The sequence below is a fragment of the Nyctereutes procyonoides genome, unplaced genomic scaffold (assembly GCF_905146905.1).
Source record: "Nyctereutes procyonoides isolate TBG_1078 unplaced genomic scaffold, NYPRO_anot_genome, whole genome shotgun sequence".
Classification (NCBI taxonomy): Eukaryota; Metazoa; Chordata; class Mammalia; order Carnivora; family Canidae; genus Nyctereutes; species Nyctereutes procyonoides.
The window spans coordinates 74159106-74177664 of record NW_026575140.1 but is presented as its reverse complement, the minus strand read 5'-3'; the positions used below and the strand labels follow the sequence as shown (position 1 = coordinate 74177664).

At 41.5% G+C, this 18559-nt stretch overlaps 1 protein-coding gene and 1 pseudogene across 1 annotated transcript; both read left to right on the top strand.

The window, feature by feature from the left end:
• The first annotated feature begins 395 nt into the window (after positions 1–395).
• On the top strand, positions 396–511 carry LOC129498008 (U4 spliceosomal RNA; annotated as a pseudogene).
• A 4758-nt stretch (positions 512–5269) lies between these two features.
• Positions 5270–17881, top strand: MPZL2 (myelin protein zero like 2). The gene is made up of 6 exons (XM_055305388.1): positions 5270–5511; positions 6521–6687; positions 6960–7170; positions 10524–10671; positions 13690–13765; positions 15494–17881. The coding sequence occupies exons 1-5, from the start codon at positions 5454–5456 to the stop codon at positions 13751–13753; spliced, it is 648 nt and encodes a 215-aa protein (XP_055161363.1). The 5' UTR covers positions 5270–5453; the 3' UTR covers positions 13754–13765; positions 15494–17881.
• The last annotated feature ends 678 nt before the right edge of the window (positions 17882–18559 follow it).

Genomic DNA, 18559 nt, shown 5'->3' with positions numbered 1-18559 from the left:
CAAAGAGTTTTTTCAAATGCACAAACCTCTGTAACCAAAGCCTCTATCAAGATGCAGAATAATATCACTCTAGAAATTTCTCTCATGCCCCTCCTGTCAACCCCTGTCCCCACTTTCCTAAGAGCAAACACTGTTATGATTTTTTTCTACCAAAGATCAGTTTTGCCTGTTCTAGAACTTCATATCAATGAAACCAGAGAGTACATACTACTTTACATCTGACTAATTTTGTTCAACATAGTATTTTTGATATGCATACATGTGCTTGAATGTATCAGAAGTTTGTTCTTTTTTATTGTCGAGTAATATCCCATTGTATGAGTATTCTACAGAAGTACCCATTTTTCTGTTGATGGAGACTTGGACTGTTTCTAATTTGGAACTATTATGAATTAAGCTTTGTGCAGTGGCAGTATTGTAGCCAATGAGGTTTATCTGAGGCATGATTATTGCTAAATGAAACTATTATGAATCAAACTTCTACAAATATTCTTTTTGTTGTTACATAGCTTCATTTCTCTTGGATAAATACCTGGGAGTGGAATTGCTAAGGTGTTTAGCTTTATATGAAACTTGGGTTTATAAGAAACTCTCAGACCTCCTCCCAAAGTGGTCATGGGAGCAGTTTTCAATATCTTAACTGAATATAATCACAAACAACCAAATTTCCTGTTTTTCTATGGGCACTGAGCATAGAGCTGTATTTAAATATAGTATTTCATCTGATTCTTACACCAAGCCTATGCAGCAGATATTACTATTCTCATTTTACATATGACATAATTGAGGCACAGAGAATGAAATTATCTGCCCAAGGCCCCACAGCTAGTCAGTGGCCCAGTGTCCATTTGGGTCTAAGCAAGTGGGATTCAAACTCTTGCCTCATGCCTCCCAGTGTATAGTAGAAAAAAAAAGAAAAGGAAGTGGCTGTGTCTTTTCTCAGGAAATGAATTAATTTCCTAAGAACGAATATTAGTCATGGTAACCAGAAGATACTATGCTCGTCAATAAACATGATGTAAAGGTAAATTCTCACCTATTATTTCGATGTGGTACCTATGGTGAACAGGGAGGTCCTTCGGTTATCTTCAAAGACACCCATCTCTCCTGCCCTATGCAAATCATCTAGCTGTTCTCTAGAGTAAGGGAAGGGTTAAACTTCAGAGTCACTTCCGTGGGCTGGTTAATAAGAGCGCAATACCCCTTCTCTGTAATTAAGAAAGGAGCCCGGGGCTTTACTGGGGAGGTATAAAAGCTGCTGTGAGGTGGGGAGATGGAAAGCCGTTCCCTCCCGTGGTTTTTCTAAGCTATTAGAGCTCAGTCTCAGATCCAGACTTGGCTTTGGAATAAATATCTCTAGAGGATGCAAGGCAAAGAGGCAAGGAGGGGAATCAAGGGGAACACATGGCTTCTTTTGGGCTGAGAGCCCACCTATCATCTATATCCCAGCTTCCCTCTCTCATCTTTGAGAAGCTCACCAGAAGTTCCAAAAAAAAAAAAAAAAAAAAAAAAAAAAAAAAAAAAGAAAAGGAAAGAAAGAAAAAGAAAGGAGCTATAAATTGGCACTGTTGTTGGTAGGGATGGCTGGGAGTCCCTGCGTCTTCTGAAGGTGGGTATTAAGTTTGTACTTTTCATTCTGGCTCCCAGGCCAGTGAACCTATGAGAAAGTTGGTAGAGTACGTGGTAGTTGAGATCCCAAGGCTTTTCCTCATTATTTTCAATGGTCTGGTAAATACTAGAGTAATTCCTCTCTTTTTGGGTCATATCTTAGCTACTTCCAAATGGTGTATTTGTCAGGATCAAGTCTATACTCCCTAGGATGGAGAATGAGGACCCCCTCAGCCTCTGGCCTGGCCTCTCTCTCCAGCCTCCTGGCCTGCCACTCCTGCCTGAGCACGGAGAAATCATTTGCATGCCCCTGCAGAGACCACATTTCCTGCCCATTCCCCTCCCATTTGTTTCAACACAAGTGCCTCTGTTTCTCTTTTCTCTCCAGAATTCCTGTTTGTCCTTCAAGGACACATTTCAGGGACACCTGGACAGCTCAGTTGGTTAAGCATTTGACTCTTCATTATGGCTCAGATCACGATCTCAGGGTCGTGAGATCGAGCCCCACGTGGGGCTCTATGCAGGGGTGTGGTGTCTGCTTGGAATTCTCTCCGCCCCTCCCCCCAGTCACAAATATGGTAAGTATTTGTTAACATACACATTGCACCTCCCAAAATCTTCTTTGGACTCTTCATTTTTCTCCCTGGGCAGATATGTCTTATTCTATATTATATGTCTTGCCTAGCATATAACAAAAATTAATTATAATCTTTCCTAATAAGAAAACATATGGACGGAAAGTTTTTGAGTAAACAAATGCTTTATTTGAACCACCCTAAAAGCTCAATTACTTGCTTCCCTTGCTTTGTAGAATGCTAATTTTATTTTGTGGTGGAAAAAAAGCCAACAACACATTTTTGTCTTGCATGTGAAGATGACAGTTATTACAAATATCGATACTGGCCAGTTGTCCTTTCTATCTTTTGAGTCCCTTGGGATGAGTTTCCTCTTCGTCAGTGGGTTTCTAGGTACCCTATTAGAAATATTTTTGGGAAGCATGAATATTTGTCCCAAATATTTTGGGACAGACGAGGTGCTTTCACAACTCTTGGTACTCCATCAATTTTAATGATAATCTGGATTTTTCTCCGGAAAAGTTTAGGGAAAAAAAAGTGATGTTTCTAACGTTTCTCTCTTCTTCGTTTCTCCTTTTCCTAGGCACGAAGCATCCTTTAGCTAGATGCCTCCAGTTTTTTTTTTTAAGATTTTATTTATTTATTCATGAGAGACACAGAGAGAGAGGCAGAGACACAGGCAGAGGGAGGAGCAGGATCCCTGCGGGGAGCCTGATGCAGGACTCGATCCCAGGACCCTGGGCTCATGACTTGAGCCAAAGGCAGATACTCAACCACTGAGCCACCCAGGTGCCCCTATGCCTCCAGTTTTGATCACAGCCCTGTGACAGGCACCCTCGGGACTCAAGGGCAAATGTCCTGTTTACTCATTGTTTTCTCCACTAAAGGAGTCCAGCCCTTGGTCTCCTCTCTCCCCTCCCAGGGGGAAGGGAATGGGATGACTCTGGAGCCACTCCTGTTAACAGGAAGAAATTGGGCGTTGCTGGGCCAAAAGCCAGGAACTTGAACTCTGCCTCTTAGTGGGATCTGAGGAGCTGGGGACCCTCAGAGCAGGGCTGGCGGCCAGCTCACACGGCATCTGGCTACCTGGGGGCAGAGAGAGTCCTCTGCTGAAAACAGGCAGTTTGTTCAGGGCTGCCTGCCCTGATTCCTCTCCTGCTGCTTTTTCTGTGTCCTTGAGCTCTTTGGTAACTCTACCTCTCACCAAAGTTTGCAATTTGCTCTAGACTTCAAAACCTCAGGCTTTGCCCCCCCCCCCCCCCCCCCGCCCCCTCCTTTAGAGCTGCATTTCTCTGCAAGTTGAAAGCCGACAAAGAGGATCGAGTTTCCTCCACTGCTTTTTTTTGGGCTCCTGGAGCTGAACTCTACAGACCTACATACCAGAGAGCCTCTCTATTTTATCCCATCACCATTTTGAAGATTTTCCCCAGCATTCTGATTTTAGGTTGATCTCTGACCTAGAAGCTGACAAAGGAGCCACTCTATTTTCAGGAACACTCATCTAAATAAATTCATGCTAGGACCCCGCTGATCTTCATTTGGGGTAGCCCTTGGGTTTCTCTGTTCTAACAACTGTTGTTTGTTGTTTATCGTTTTTTTCTCTTTTTTATCTCATTTTCTTTTTTTGCCCCACAATCATGACATTTCTCCTGCTGCTTTTCTTTATCTTTCTGGCTTTTCTTTCCCATTTCTGTATGCTGCCTGTCCCTTAGTAGAATTTTCTTCCCTCTTTATGAAGTTTTGCCCTTTCCAGTCAGCCTGCCTCTTTCCTCTCCCTTTTCTGGCCACTTCTCCGTTCCAGGGTTTAACGAGGAATCACTAGAGTTTCTAGGTTGCTGATTCGGAGATTAGGCTAATCTGTTTTTGTTCAGGGTTAGGCTCCTGCTCCAGCCTATTTCTTCACTTCATGTGTAATCTCCATTTGTCTTCGGCTGTTTTGCAGTGCTCTGTCGTTAATCTGTAACAATTAGCCACCCTCTTTCCAGACAGGGAGGCACCTTTTCTCATTTAAATTCCTCAGTTCTTCAGATTTTTCAGACAGATGGCTGCCCTAAAAATGGCAGATGAAAAATGAGGCACAGAAAAGTTATTATGAAAACCTTTTCCTTGAGTGTCTTCTGGGTCTAATGGTTCACGCTGGGTGTAATTTTGCAGCAAGAGCATTGGACCTAAGGTCAGATAAATTCCAGTTTTGCTACCTCTTGGCTGTGCTACCTTGGGCAAATCACTTACTTTCTCTGGGCTCTTAGTATTCTCTCTGGAAAAATGAGAACACTTTATGGGAGTATTGTAGAGGTGAACTGGATTAAGATAGGAGGTTAAACGAGCAGGGGTGATGTCCTGCTTCTTCTTTAAGTTCTTTGACGTGGAGGGATCATTACACATTGAGATTTGTTTGGGTCAGTTTATTTTATTTATTGATTGATTTATAGATTTTATTTATTTATTCATGAGAGACACAGAGAGGCAGAGACATAAGCAGAGGGAGAAGCAGGCTTCTTGTGTGGAGCCCAATGCGGGACTCCATCCCAGAACCCCAGGATCATGACCTGAGCTGAAGGCAGATGCTCCACCACTGAGCCACCCAGGCGCCCTGGGTTAGTTTGTTTTAGGTGGATGTCAGGGAAAGCTCCAAGCTGGGAAAGATGCAGAGATCCTTGTGGTAACATTTGACTGAGACTGAGGGTATAAGAGGCAGGACATTTTGTCCAGAGAGTCTTAAGGAATACTGATTGCTTTGGAGTCATGCATCCAGTCTAGGCTCCTGTGGCCCCAGGGAGATGCTTTGGGAAGTGGAATCACAGCAAGGTGGTTTCAACATTTATTTCCCAGGCAAGCCAGAAGCCCGCTTAGAAAAAGCAGTGTGTGTGGGCCAAACCCAAAGCAGCCTGGGACGGTTCAGGCTGGCACCACCTCCTCTGGCTGTTTCTGAGGCCATCCAGAGGCCAGAGCCCAGGCAGATTGACTGGAAAGTAAAGAGCGGAGTGTGGAGTTTGGAACTTGTGCAGACAGACTGCTTGTAGAATAGAGGGCGGGAGGGAGGAAAAGAAGGAGGGCGTAGGGAGCTGAGGCCCCACCTTTCATTCCAGGAAGTGCACCGGCAGAGCAGGGATGAGTCACAGGCCCTGGCACTCAGCTTCCCAATAGGTGAGGGACTGGCTCTGGTCTCTGGGAAAACTCGGTGCTTGTTCTTACTGAAGTGGCCTTGGCAGGGTGCTGGAGCCATCGGTCTGCCCGGTCTGGTCTCTGGGGCCAGGGCTGGGTTCCCTCATGTATGGCAAGAGCACTTCGCGTGCTGGGCTGCTTCTCCTTGGCATACAGCTCACAGGTAAGGACAGGTGGGCGTCTCTCCGCGTGTCCTCCTTCACTGCTGACCCCACAAAGTTAGTTAATTATCTCAGAAGTTGCGAGAGTTTTGTGGGGGGAGCCTGAGCCATGGTGGCAGTTTGGTCAGGTTTTGACTTTACTGAAACTGAAGTTGGTGGGTTGGTTTTGGAGAACTGATTTTGGACAAACAGGTTTAAGTGTGTTTCCGCTGCTAGTGATTCCGGCACAGAGAAGGCTTTCTAATCTCAGGTTACAAACTGTGCGTGTGTGTGTGTGTGTGTGTGTGTGTGTGTGTGTGTGTGTGTGTCTACTCTCAACTTCCCAATGCAGGCAGGACTTGGCTCTTGGGTTTCTGTGTGCGGGTCTTCTCTGGGACTCGCAGCAACCCTGGGAAAGCTGAAAGAAGAAAGACCCTCCGGTAATGTTTGCAACTGCCCTAATGTGCACAAGCTCTAAATGCAAATATTGTGTTAAAAAAAAGAAAGCCACGTGGTATACAGGTTCCAGGGGTGCAAGCAGAAACTGTCTGGGGTTGATTAATTCAATTTCTGCAGAAGACGAGGAACAGTATGAAATCATAACCTAACCAGGACCCTTTCTGGAAAGCTTCTAGGGGACCATTATACACACACATACAACACATAATGCTTCATCTGAAAACGTGTCTAATTCATGTTAGGATTACTTCTGATTTTTTTTTCAGTTGTTTGTTTCTGCTTTGAATTTTCTTTGCCGATGTTTATAGTTTGTTAGAACCGTTTGGGGTGGGTACCGTGAAGGCGAGGGTATGGTGCTGTGGAGACAATGAGCTCACTAAGACGGCTCGCTGTTGTTATAGGCATGGCAAGGTCATGGTTGCATGTAAGTGGGAGTGTGCAGACTCAGGGTGAAGTAAGTTGGAGAACTGGGGCATCTCAGTTGGGTTTCGTGCCTCACTCAGACATCTATTTCGGCAGTGTCAGCAGAAATTCTCCTAATACACATCTTCCTTTTCTTTTCCTTTGCGACAGCCCTTTGGCCCATAGCGGCTGTGGAAATTTACACCTCCCAAGCGCTAGAGGCTGTCAATGGGACAGATGTTCGGTTAAAATGTACTTTCTCCAGCTTTGCCCCCGTGAGTGATGCTCTGACAGTGACCTGGAACTTCCGGCCTCGAGATGGGGGGCCCGAGCAGTTTGTAAGTAGATTATTGTCATTGGCCAGGGGACCCTTGGTTGGGAAGCAGGTCCTCCTCTCCTTGCCCTTCCTGTGCTCTTTTTGGCAACAAGTGCAGGGTGAAGCAGAGAAACAATTCTTGGGACAGAGACCAACAGAATGGAGAGGGTCGGTCAACAGGAAAGCGGGAGGTTCTTGGAGGAGAGTGCAGGTGGGGCAGTGAGGCTGGCCCCCTCCACCTCAGCCTCCTTGCCCAGGTACTGAAGAAGACCTTTGGCCACTTCTCCCTTCCAGGTGTTCTACTACCATGTGGATCCCTTCAAACCCATGAGTGGGCGTTTCAAGGATCGGGTGGTCTGGGACGGGAACCCTGAGCGGTACGATGTCTCCATCATGCTGTGGAAGCTGCAATTTGATGACAATGGGACATATACCTGCCAGGTGAAGAATCCACCTGACGTTGATGGGCTGGTAGGGGAGATTCGGCTCAGCGTTGTGCACACTGGTAGGTCGTGCAGGGGAAAATGGTTTTGGAAAGCGTGAGAGCTTGTAGAACAGACGGGGTGATCTTTTGTGATGGCTGGAAGGGTAGAGAGCAGGGCTGGCCCTTCAGATCCGCAATCTACAGAGGGAGACCGAAGAGTCGTGGGGTAAAAAGAGAAAGGCTTTGTTTGGTTGTGGAAAGAAACAGAGAGTTAAGCAAACAGACCAAGGGAATCTGTTACTGAAATGGCATTGAGATTGTAAAAGGGAGAGGAAGCAGTTCTCTGATAAAAGGCTGACAATAGATCTGTTCATTCACTCATTTATTCACCAGATACTTGTTGAGTACCTACTCTGTGCCAGGCACTTGTGTCCTGCGCTTGACCTGTACTAGCTCATTTTTTTTAAATATATTTTTTTATGTATTCACGAGAGACACAGAGAGAGAGAGAGAGGCAGAGACACAGGCAGAGGGAGAAGCAGGCTCCATGCAGGGAGCCTGATGTGGGACTTGATCCTGGGACTCCAGAATCACATCCTGGGCCGAAGGCAGGCGCTAAACCGCTGAGCCACCCAGGGATCCCCCATACTAGCTCATTTAATTCACACAACCACCCTAGGCGACAGATACTGATAATGACAGCTATCATTTATTGAGAACTTCCTACATGCCGGTGGCTTTGCATTTGTTATTTAATCTTTATATAGCACATCAGTTTATGGTGCACTTAGGAAGCTGAGGCTCATAGAGATTAAATCACTTGTCCAAATTCATGGAGCTGATACATGGAATCATTTAGAACTCAAACCCAAGCATTTTTCTTTCTTTCTTTTCTTTTTTTTTTTTTAAGATTTTATTTATTTATTCATGAGACACATGCAGAGAGAGAGAGAGAGAGAGAGAGGCAGAGACACAGGCAGAGGGAGATGCAGGCTCCATGCAGGGAGCCTGACTCGGGACTTGATCCCAGGTTTCCAGGATCAGGCCCTGGGTTGTAGGCGGCACTAAACCGCTGAGCCACCCAGGCTGCCCAAACCCAAGCATTTTGACTTCAAAACTGTACTCTAAATGAGTGCACTGTATTGTTTGCAGTCCTGTAGAGGCAAACCTGGAAACTGTGCCAGGTAACAAAGAGCCAAGGCCATAAAACTTCAGAGTTGTAAATCTGGGTTTGAGTTGCTGTTATTGTTTACCAACTGTCAATAAATCTTTTTCTTCTCTCCTTATGGTGAGAATAATATAGCAAGGATTACGGTGAGCATAAAATGAGATAATGAATGCAAAAATTCCCCAAACTCTGACTTGCACTGAAAAAAAAAGTTCTTAATATATATATATAATATATTATATATATTTGAAGATTTGAAAGATTTTTATTTATTTATTCATGAGAGACACACAGGGAAGCAGAGACATAGGCAGAGGGAGAAGCAGACTCCTTGCAGGGAGCCTGACTCAGGACTCAATCCCCAGACCTTGGGATCACGACCTGGGCCAAAGGCAGACGCTCAACTGCTCAGCCACCCAGGCATCCCGTAATAGTTACCATGTATTGAGTGTTTATCTTATGTAGGCACAGAATAGAACAATTTACACATTTTTTTTTTAGTTTATTTATTTTAGTGATCTCTACACACAATGTAGTGCTTGAACCCATAACCCTGAGATCAAGAGTTGTGTGCTCTTCTGATTGAGCCAGCCAGGTGCCCCAGGAATAGTTTTCTTTCGTTCTTTTTCCTTTCTTCTTTTTTTTTAGATTTTTATTTATTTATTCTTGAGAGACAAAGAGAAAGAGGCAGAGACATAGGCAGATGGAGAAGAAGGCTTCCCGCAGGGAGCCTGAGCAGGACTCCATCCCAGGCCCTGGGATCAGGACCTGACCTGAAGGCAGACACTCAACCACTGAGCCACTTAGGTGCCCCAGGAATAGTTTTCTTAATGAGAAGTTAAGAAATGGATATTTTTACTCCTATTTAATAACTTGAGGAAACTGAGGCTCAAATAAGTTAATTACCCCAAATCACACAGTTAGTAAATGGAGGACCTGGTATTTTAACCTAACTCCCTGGAGTGTGCTCTTAACCAACACATTATGTTACTGCCCAAAATGCATAAGCTATAAAGTGATAGATTTCCTCCTTTCATTCCTAGTATCATCCTTCGGGGCCCCATTAGGAGGGCTCTGTAACCCTGGAGAAGTCATTTGAGTACCGAGGGAAGTAATGGAATGTCCTTGGACCTCAGTGTCTGAATTCATCTGCATCTAACCTGCATGAACGGGTTAGACAAGAACACACGGTTTTTAGATGTACTGTGATCACTACTCTGAGAATCTAATGAAAGCCAGGGCTCTGCTTCCCACAAAAATAAACACATACACACAATATGACATGGGGGTTTGTGGGCTTGTGGCTCCCCTCTCTCCCCGTCGTTCTTCACAGACTCCAGGCTGGGAACCCCTGGGCTAGACATTTTCTAATGTCTTTTCTGGCTCTGAGGGTTTACTGGAGTTTATTTATTTAATTTTTAAAAGAATCTATTTATTTATTTATTTGAGAGAGAGAGAGAGAGCATGAGAAGGGGAGAGAGCACAGAGGAAAAAGGGGAAGCAGATGCCCTCAGTCCCCGCTGAGCAGGGACTTGGGGCTCAATCCCAGGACCCCGAGATCATGATCTGAGCTGAAGGCAGATGCTTAACTGACTAAGCTGCCCAGGCGCCATGAGCTTAACTGATGTTTAAATCAGAAATCAAACTAAAAGACAGAAGACCCAGGGATCTTTCCCTCTGTGCTCCTTCTTGCATCGTTTTATCTACTAGACTATGGTTACTGATTTCCTTGCCTATCTTCCCAGTGGGCATGAGTTCCTTGGAGGTAATGTCTTTTTTGGCTTTGCAATTATCACGATGTCTGAACATACTAGGCCCTTAATAAGTTGGATAATGACCGACCGAATGCCAGAGGTGAGAGGGAATCCAGGAGAAACAGTTTGGGTGCTGGATTTGATTAGGTCAGCAATAAACTTACCCCCCCTAGGTGGTTCCACTGGCTCAGAGTTCTCAAAGTTTTAGCCTATGTCAGAATAACTTGGAGGACCTGTTAAAACAGATTTGCTGGACCCTACCTCGAATTCAGGAGGTGCCTGATAATTTGCATTTCAAAGTTTTTAAGAGTGCTGCTGTTACTTCTGGGATCACAGTTTGAGAACCACTAAAGTAGTCTGTGTGGCTTTTTTACTGCTACTAGAATTCACAAGGTAATACTGCAGGAGAAAGGAAGATTCCATTTAATGATGAAAATACATCCTTATCTCTTTAGATTTCATCATGTTCCTTCTCTTTTTAGAAACATGAGATTCCCTTTTTCTCCTTACAGTCCGCTTCTCTGAGATCTACTTCCTGGCTCTGGCCATTGGCTCTGCCTGTGCACTGATGGTCATAATAGTAATCGTGGTGGTCCTCGTCCAGCATTTTCGGAAGAAGCGATGGGCTGAAAGAGCTCATAAAGTGGTGGAGATAAGACCGTAAGGCTGGGCAGTTCTGAGGAGTCTTTTAATGCTCTTTTATCATGACTTTTGGTATTTTACACTTGAGCTAAAAGATTGTGGAACAGATGTTCTTCCCTCTGAGTAAGTCTTGGGAAAGAATTCAAATTCACAGGATGGATAAATTAGGGTGTGATTTAGTAACTTTACAAAAGCTTTCTTAATTTTATAGAAGATTTCATTGTAGGTTTTATTATGAAGGATTTAATGTTATCAGAATCTGATTATGTAAAGCTTTTCTAGGATATTGCTTACTTCTATTTTTTTTAAAGATTTTATTTATTCATAAAGACAGAGGGGGAGAGAGAGGGGCAGACACAGGCAGAGGGAGAAGCAGGCTCCGTGCAGGGAGCCCAACGTGGGACTCGATTCCGGGTCTCCAGGATCACGCCCTGGGCTGAAGGCGGCACTAAACCGCTGAGCCACCCGGGCTGCCCAAGATATTGCTTACTTCTAATGTAAAGTGTACATTTGTAAGAACCCCTGGGCAGTCAGCATGGGCACTATGGAAAGTCAGCCATGCTGATAGAAGGTGCTCAATAAATATTTTTTTGAGATGAAATTTACCTACTATAAACACTCACCTTTTTTTTTTTAAGATTTTATTTATTCATGAGAGACACACTGAGAGAGAGGCGAGACACAGGCAGAGGGAGAAGCAGGCTTCCTGAAAGGAGTCTGATGCATGACTTGAGCCCAGGACCGTGGGTTCATACCCTGAGCTGAGGGCAGAAGCTCAACCACTGACCCACCTAGGCGTCCCTAACATTCACCTTCTTAATATTCACAAAGTTGTGTAATTATCACTCACTAATTCCAGAATTTTCACCACCCTAAAAGAAACTCCATACCCTTAGCCATCACCATTGTCCCTTTCCACCTGCCCCTGACAACTACTAATCTATGTTCTGTCTCTATAGATTTTCCTATTGTTCAAAGGCAGGAGAACAAGTGCCCCCGAAATGAGAAGGCATTTTGAAACTGAAAAACAAAGCAGGCAACTCCATACGGAATACAGAGTTTAATGTTGAGTGACTTACTGACAGGGAGGGTCAGGAGGATTGCCACCTGGACAGCTAGTCTACACAGCTAGTCTTCTCAGAAGTCCCATGTTTAGTTTGCTGGTTTTAAAGGAGCAGGATGTGTGGGGAGTGTTCTCATACACGTGAGTGATCACTAAAGTTTAGCAGACCTTCTGGCACCATCTGTGCCACTGCAGAAAACTGATATCTGCACCAGTATCTTAATAGGCCCACTGAAATCAGGAATAGACTCCCTGGGCATTCTGGTGTTTAGAATGTGAGTGTGGAGTTTGTACATTCATCTTTTACATTATATCTTATACATTACTCTAGAACTTGTAGCCCTGAAGAGGTCATTAAGCACACTACAAGAAGAGGGTGGGTCAAAGAGGCAGCCAGTGTGGCCAGCATTCCTATACTTATTCTGGACATTTCATATAAATGGATAATCATACAGTGTGGCCTTTTATGTCTACTTCTTTGACTTAGTAGAATATTTTCAAAGTTCATCCATGTACAGCATATGGTAGTAGTACTGCATTCTTTCTCACGGCGGTATAATATTCCATGGCACATACATACCACATTTTGTTTATCCATTCAATTGACGGACACTTAGATTTTCTCTACTTTTTGGCCAGTATGACTAAAGCTGCTATGAACATTTATTTATAAATTTTTGTATAGACATATATATATTTAAGATTTTATTTATTTATTTGAGAGAGAGAGAGAACAGAGGGAGAAGCAGACTCCCTGCTGAGTAGGGAGCTCAACGTGGGGCTCAGTCCCAGGACCCTGAGATCATGACCTGAATAGAAGGCAGATGCCCAACTGACTGAGCCCCTAAGATATTTGTTTTTAATTCTCCTGGTATATACCTAGGAGTGGAATTGTTGGAAGACATGGTAACTCTCTGTTTACCTTTTTGAGGGATTGCCAGACTGTTGTAAAAGACAGCTACATCATTCTATACTTCCATCACCAATGTATGAGCTTCCAATTTGTCCATATCCTTGACAACACTTGTCTGATCTTTTGATTATAGCCACCTAGTGGGTGTGGAGTTATATGTCACTGAGGTTTTGATTTGCATTTTCCTAACGACTAATGATGCTGAAAATCTTTCTATGTGTTTATTGGCCATTTGCATATCTTATTTGGAGATCTATCTATTCAAATGTTTTGCCCATTTAAAAGTTGGGTTGTTTTTGTGGGTTGCCTTTTCACTTTCTTCAAGTTCCTTGAAGCACAGAACTTTTTAATTTTGATGAAGTCCAATTCATCTATTTTTTCTTTTGTTGCTTCTGCTATTGGTGTCATATCTAAGAAATCATTGCTTAATCCAAAGCCATGAAGATTTGTGCTTGCTTTCTTCTAAGAGTTTTACAGTTTTAACTCTTATGGTAGGTCTTTGATTCATTTTGAGTTAATTTTTGTATATGGAGTGAAGTAGGAGTCTAAATTCATTCTTTTGCATTTTTCCAGTTGTCCCAGCACCATTTGTTTCTTTTCCTCAAGAAATATTTACTGAAGTAAATACAATTGATTTTAAGGAGCCGAATGAACCCAATTCCGACTTTAGAGTTTGACTACAAAGGAATAAAGATGACTTTTAGGTCAACACAAAGCTTTTTTTTTTTCTTTTCTGAATAAGGAATGGAATTAGGGGCTGGATACTAATGATAAACTAAGGTGTCTTCTTTAAATCCTTCAAGTTTCCAAATTGTATTCCCGTCTAAAAGTATTCTGAAGAATGTAGAAGTTCAGATACCCAGGGTCATGTGGAGGCATGTGTATGATTAGATAGATGGCACTAGTGTTTTAGCTCTCTGTGAACTTGGATCTATTCCCAGATACATGTAATGCTTCTCAAAATGGGGTGGGGGGATACATTGCCCAAAGTTTTCTAAGATTTGCCTCCCTTGCTTCTTGTCATTTTCACCTGAAGTTGGTTTCTGCTTCTTTGTTACAGAAAAGAAGAGGAAAGGCTTAACCAAGAAAAAAAGGTCTCTGTTTATTTAGAAGACATAGACTAACATTCTTACATGGTGAGGCTCATAGATGGTTGATTTCTTTCCTTAGCTTTCTTGTCTGGTCCATCTCTAAGGTGGATTTCCCAGATTTTAGGACTGTTTGGTGTTTTCTACACGAAATTAGAGAAGCTGGGTCAGGGAGATAAAAGTCTTCTATTAGTGTTATGGACAGTTCCTCTTTTTTGTTTTGTGCAAAGAATGAGGCAGTTAGACCCTGTTGCCATTGAAGATGGGAGAATTCTAAGATTATTTGAGGCCTTGTGGTTATGCTTACCATAACCGAGAATAATAAATTCACTTTCAGCATGTAAATAAATCTTTATTTTTTATTTTATTTTTTTAAACATTTAATTTTTTTAAAATTTTATTTATGATAGTCACACACACAGAGAGAGAGAGGCAGAGAGATAGGCAGAGGGAGAAGCAGGCTCCATGCACAGGGAGCCCGACGTGGGATTCGATCCTGGGTCTCCAGGATTGCGCCCTGGGCCAAAGGCAGGCATTAAACCGCTGAGCCACCAGGGATCCCTCTTTATTTTTTTAAATGAAAGAAGTAATATCTACTTGTTTTGTTTTAAACCAATCATGGCATCAAGAGAATGACTCAACAGGTATGTCTGACATTAAGAAAGAACTTTTATACTACTTGGGATTCATTTCTACTCTTTTCATTGAGTTATTGGAACCATGAATCTATTTTTTAGTAGTGTGTAGTTTTTTTTTCCAGTTTTCAGGTTTATTATGCTTAATAGGTAGGATGATTTAATTTTTGTATCATCAGAATGTTTTCTATTCTCTGAAGTAGGTCCAATATTATTATTTGCAAAGAGAGTCACATTTTTGGAGGCTAAAGCTTCAGGGAAAGGCCTCAAGAATTTATAAAATAGAATATGGAGAGAAATGATTATATTGTAAACCCAGAAGAATTTGGTATCAGAGAGATTTTACCAAGGGCTATTGTCTTTTTAAAACCAAGCAGATCCTCTAACAAGTTAGGGTCATAGAAAATGAAGATGGAACTGAAAATAAATTTAAGAAATTAACACAATCAAGTGCAATATGACTAGATGTCCTCCCTGGATGGATACTAGTTTGAACAAACGAGTTGTAAAAAAATTTGAGGGGGGACAAGTGGGAGTCTTGAATATGAAAATTTTGAATATGGATAATATTAGGGAATTACTGTTCATTTCTATTAGGTATAATAAAGGTATTGTGGTTACAGAGGAAAGTGACCCTATTTTAAATATACATTTATATATAATATTAATTTATTACACTTAAATTTGTATATGTATTCATTTATATATAACAAATTAAAGGCCAAATAAATATATGGCAAATAATATCAAAATGCTTTAAAATTAGGTGATGGGTGATTTCTATACACTGTCTTTTCTATTTTTCTGTGTGCTTGATTTTGTTTATAATAAAAGGAGGGAGAAGGAGAGGGAGAGAGAGAGACAGAGAAAGAGAAGGCATGCATGGGTATGAGTGAGCTATGGATCATCCCAGTGTCCATGCAAGGCAGAGGCTATGGATTAAGGACACTGACACTGAGAACTATGTAATAAAGATCAGGAAACATCTTTTAAAAGTTGAACAAAGAGGAGAACAAGTACATTAAAAATATTTTCTTTCATAGTGGAGAACATATCTAATAATATATATGTAATTCATAATTCCAGGTACCTCTATGCACTCTTCCCAAATGCATTATCCATTTAAATTTTTGTATTTCAGGAGGCCGAAGATTCCCAAGAACAAGAACCCTAGGATAAGCTGAAGTTGATGGAAGCTTTTCTTTGGCTTTTCCAGTTGTGACCTGTCTTCCAACCAGCTCTGCAGTACATAGCCATGTAGATAAGCAACATCTCTCTGGAACTGGCATAGGGCCCTCTTGAGCAGATACCAACAAACTCACACACAGCCCATTACTAAGGTTTTATTTAATTTCAGAGTGCAAATATTTTTTTAAATGCTCATTTTTAGCTTTTTATACTGAGAAGTTACATTTTTGCCCTTAAACACTCCTTGTGGATTATTAATTGTATACACATACAGTGGTATCAAATAGATGAAAGCCATCTTGTCTGTCATGACATTTCCTTTAATATATTAGTTTCTTTAGAGTAGCACTCCTGCTAAGGTTAATGTGTTTACTCTTTCCTTCTCACTCTCAATCAGAGGGTGAACTAATTCAGCTGTTTTTGATTGATTAACAGAAAATCTTAAACTGTTAAAGAACAGTTTGATTTTTTATGGCTGTCCTTAGGTATGGGGCACATCTTGTTTTATTGAATTTCTTTCAGTATCCTAGATGACGTTTGTTTTTTTTGTATTGTTGGTCCAAGTTTTACAATAGCACAAATCTAAATCATAAAGTAGTTAAAGTAGTTAGAAAAGTTTACATAAATGCTCGTAGGTTGACAAATGCCACTTTAGGACGAATCACTTGTTACCTTTTTCACTGTGTTGTGAAAACTGACGGTGCAGGTCTTTCATGAGCAGTGGATACTGTTTAGCTTACTACTCAGCTATCTATAACAACAGAGCAAAATCTTTGCTCACTTGCAGACTGGAGTCATTAAGCAGTTACATGTAAGGATTCTGAAATAGTATATTACAACTATAAAAATTTAGGGCTGGTGAAAAAAATCAACCCTAAATGTTAATTTTGTACAGTATTATATAAAGCTCTGAGAACTGGATGAGATTATTTATTTTTTCCTTTTATTTTATTTTTGCTTTTATTTACTTGCTTACTTTGTGGGAGGGAGGATTTGGTATGGGACAAAGAAATAGCAAAACTAACAATATGAAACCAACTCTATTCATTTTTTCCCTTATACTAGTAGAGAAAGCAAACTTTGTAAGTGGGCTATGGAAAGAAGAGTCCTTTTTAAAAGTGTTTAGTCTCCCAGGGTCCTTCCAAACTTAAGGTATAGTAGCATTTATTAAAAAAATAGAAAACATCTGAAAGTTTAGTTGCCCACCCCCCACCCCATCTTTATGGTCTCATATTTTCAGTTTTCACTGACTGGGCCAAAGATGCTCTTTCTCTTAACAAACTGGAATTTTGAAATAGGTCGCCTGTATTTAAAGATGCTGAACCTTGATTTTTTTTGAGTATTTTAAAAATAATGGGTACAATTTACATATGAACCTTGATTTTGAATTCATTCCATACTTCTCATTTTGTCTTACAATAAAAAGTAGTTTTAATACTTAGTTTTGAAACTAAAAATTAGATTTAAGGTCTATATTATCTTTAACTCACATTATCTATTTTTCTCCATAATTCAACTTTTGAAAATAACAATATTTTTTCAAACAAATGGCCTGGATGATGTTCCATAGTGTAATGACTAAGTAATTAAAAACTCATGGAAAGTCTTTGCAGCAAAACTTGTAGCTTGTTTCTTGGTTAAATATTCAGGGGTTAATATGACCCTGTTGTTCAGTGTCTTCTTCCTTTTCTTTTTTTTTTTTTAATAAAGACTTTACTTATTTATTCATGAGAGACACAGGCCGAGGGAGAGAGAAGTAGAGACACACGCTGAGGGAGAAGCAGGCTCCATGCAGGGAGTGGACGTGGGACTCGATCCCAGGTCTCCCCGATCAGGCCCTGGGCTGAAGGCGGTGCTAAACCGCTGAGCCACCTGGGCTGCCACAGTATCTTCTTCCTAAAAAGAAGTTTTGTATTGTAATTTATTTTTTATTGTGCCTTAAATACATATGTAAATAACCTTTAGTAATAAAGGATCATCAGTTATATAATTTGCTTATATACAAATCTACAGATTACACAAAGCAAGTATCAAAAATCAGATGGTTAAATATTTTACCTTTCCTTGAGAATTTTCTTATAGGGAGCCTGGAAGTCAATAGTGGATAAAATTCGTTTATTCTGGATAAATAAATGTGTATGGATTTCCACAGAATTCTACATTGACTTGGATAACTGGGGATTGGGTATGACAAACTATTTAGTTTGGGAACTCTTTTGAAAGAAGAGTATCATCTATTCTGTTTGGTACTCTTTTGTTACCTTCTTAATAGAGAAAAATGACTAGCTTTCAAGTCTGGTAATGGAATGGGAATTGAAAAATAAAAGCGTATTAAACTTTCCCCAAAGCTGAAGCTTGCTTTTGTTCCCCTCTTGTTTTCATCAAATACACACAGATTCCAAGAGGATCAGTTGACTAATGATTGGAGCAGGGTACCACCCCATCTCTTATTTTTTTTTTTTTAAATTTTTATTTATTTATTTATGATAGTCACAGAGAGAGAGAGGGGCAGAGACACAGGCAGAGGGAGAAGCAGGCTCCATGCACCGGGAGCCCGACGTGGGATTCGATCCCGGGTCTCCAGGATCGCGCCCTGGGCCAAAGGCAGGCGCCAAACCGCTGCGCCACCCAGGGATCCCCCATCTCTTATTTTTTTTCACCCCATCTCTTTTTTAGAAGAATGGGACAGCCTCTCTTCATGCCACTTCCAGCACTATGAAAACAGGAGTTGCTCACTTTTCCCACCCAAAGATACCCAAATCCAGTTCCTTTCCCCTCTATTTTTGTGTTGTAGTCATTTCATCATCGCCACCGTGAGCAGCAGTTTAATAAACACTCAATTGACGCAGGTCCTAAGTCGGATGCTGCGACAGCTACACGCACCACGAACCAAAGACACTTGAGCTGCGCATTCATCACGAAGGCCTAATACATCTTTATCTATCGGCTGATCCTGAATGATCTAGGTCTTTTCTAGCTCTAAATTTATAGGAACCTATTTTGAATCAGTTCAAATAAA

Bases quoted from the DNA above. Each gene is read 5' to 3' on its own strand.
- MPZL2 (XM_055305388.1), top strand. From the start codon at position 5,454: ATGTATGGCAAGAGCACTTCGCGTGCTGGGCTGCTTCTCCTTGGCATA. The intron at 5,512-6,520 runs GTAAGGACAGGT...CCTTTGCGACAG, and splicing joins CCTTGGCATACAGCTCACAG to CCCTTTGGCCCATAGCGGCT. The intron at 6,688-6,959 runs GTAAGTAGATTA...TCTCCCTTCCAG, and splicing joins ATGGGGGGCCCGAGCAGTTT to GTGTTCTACTACCATGTGGA.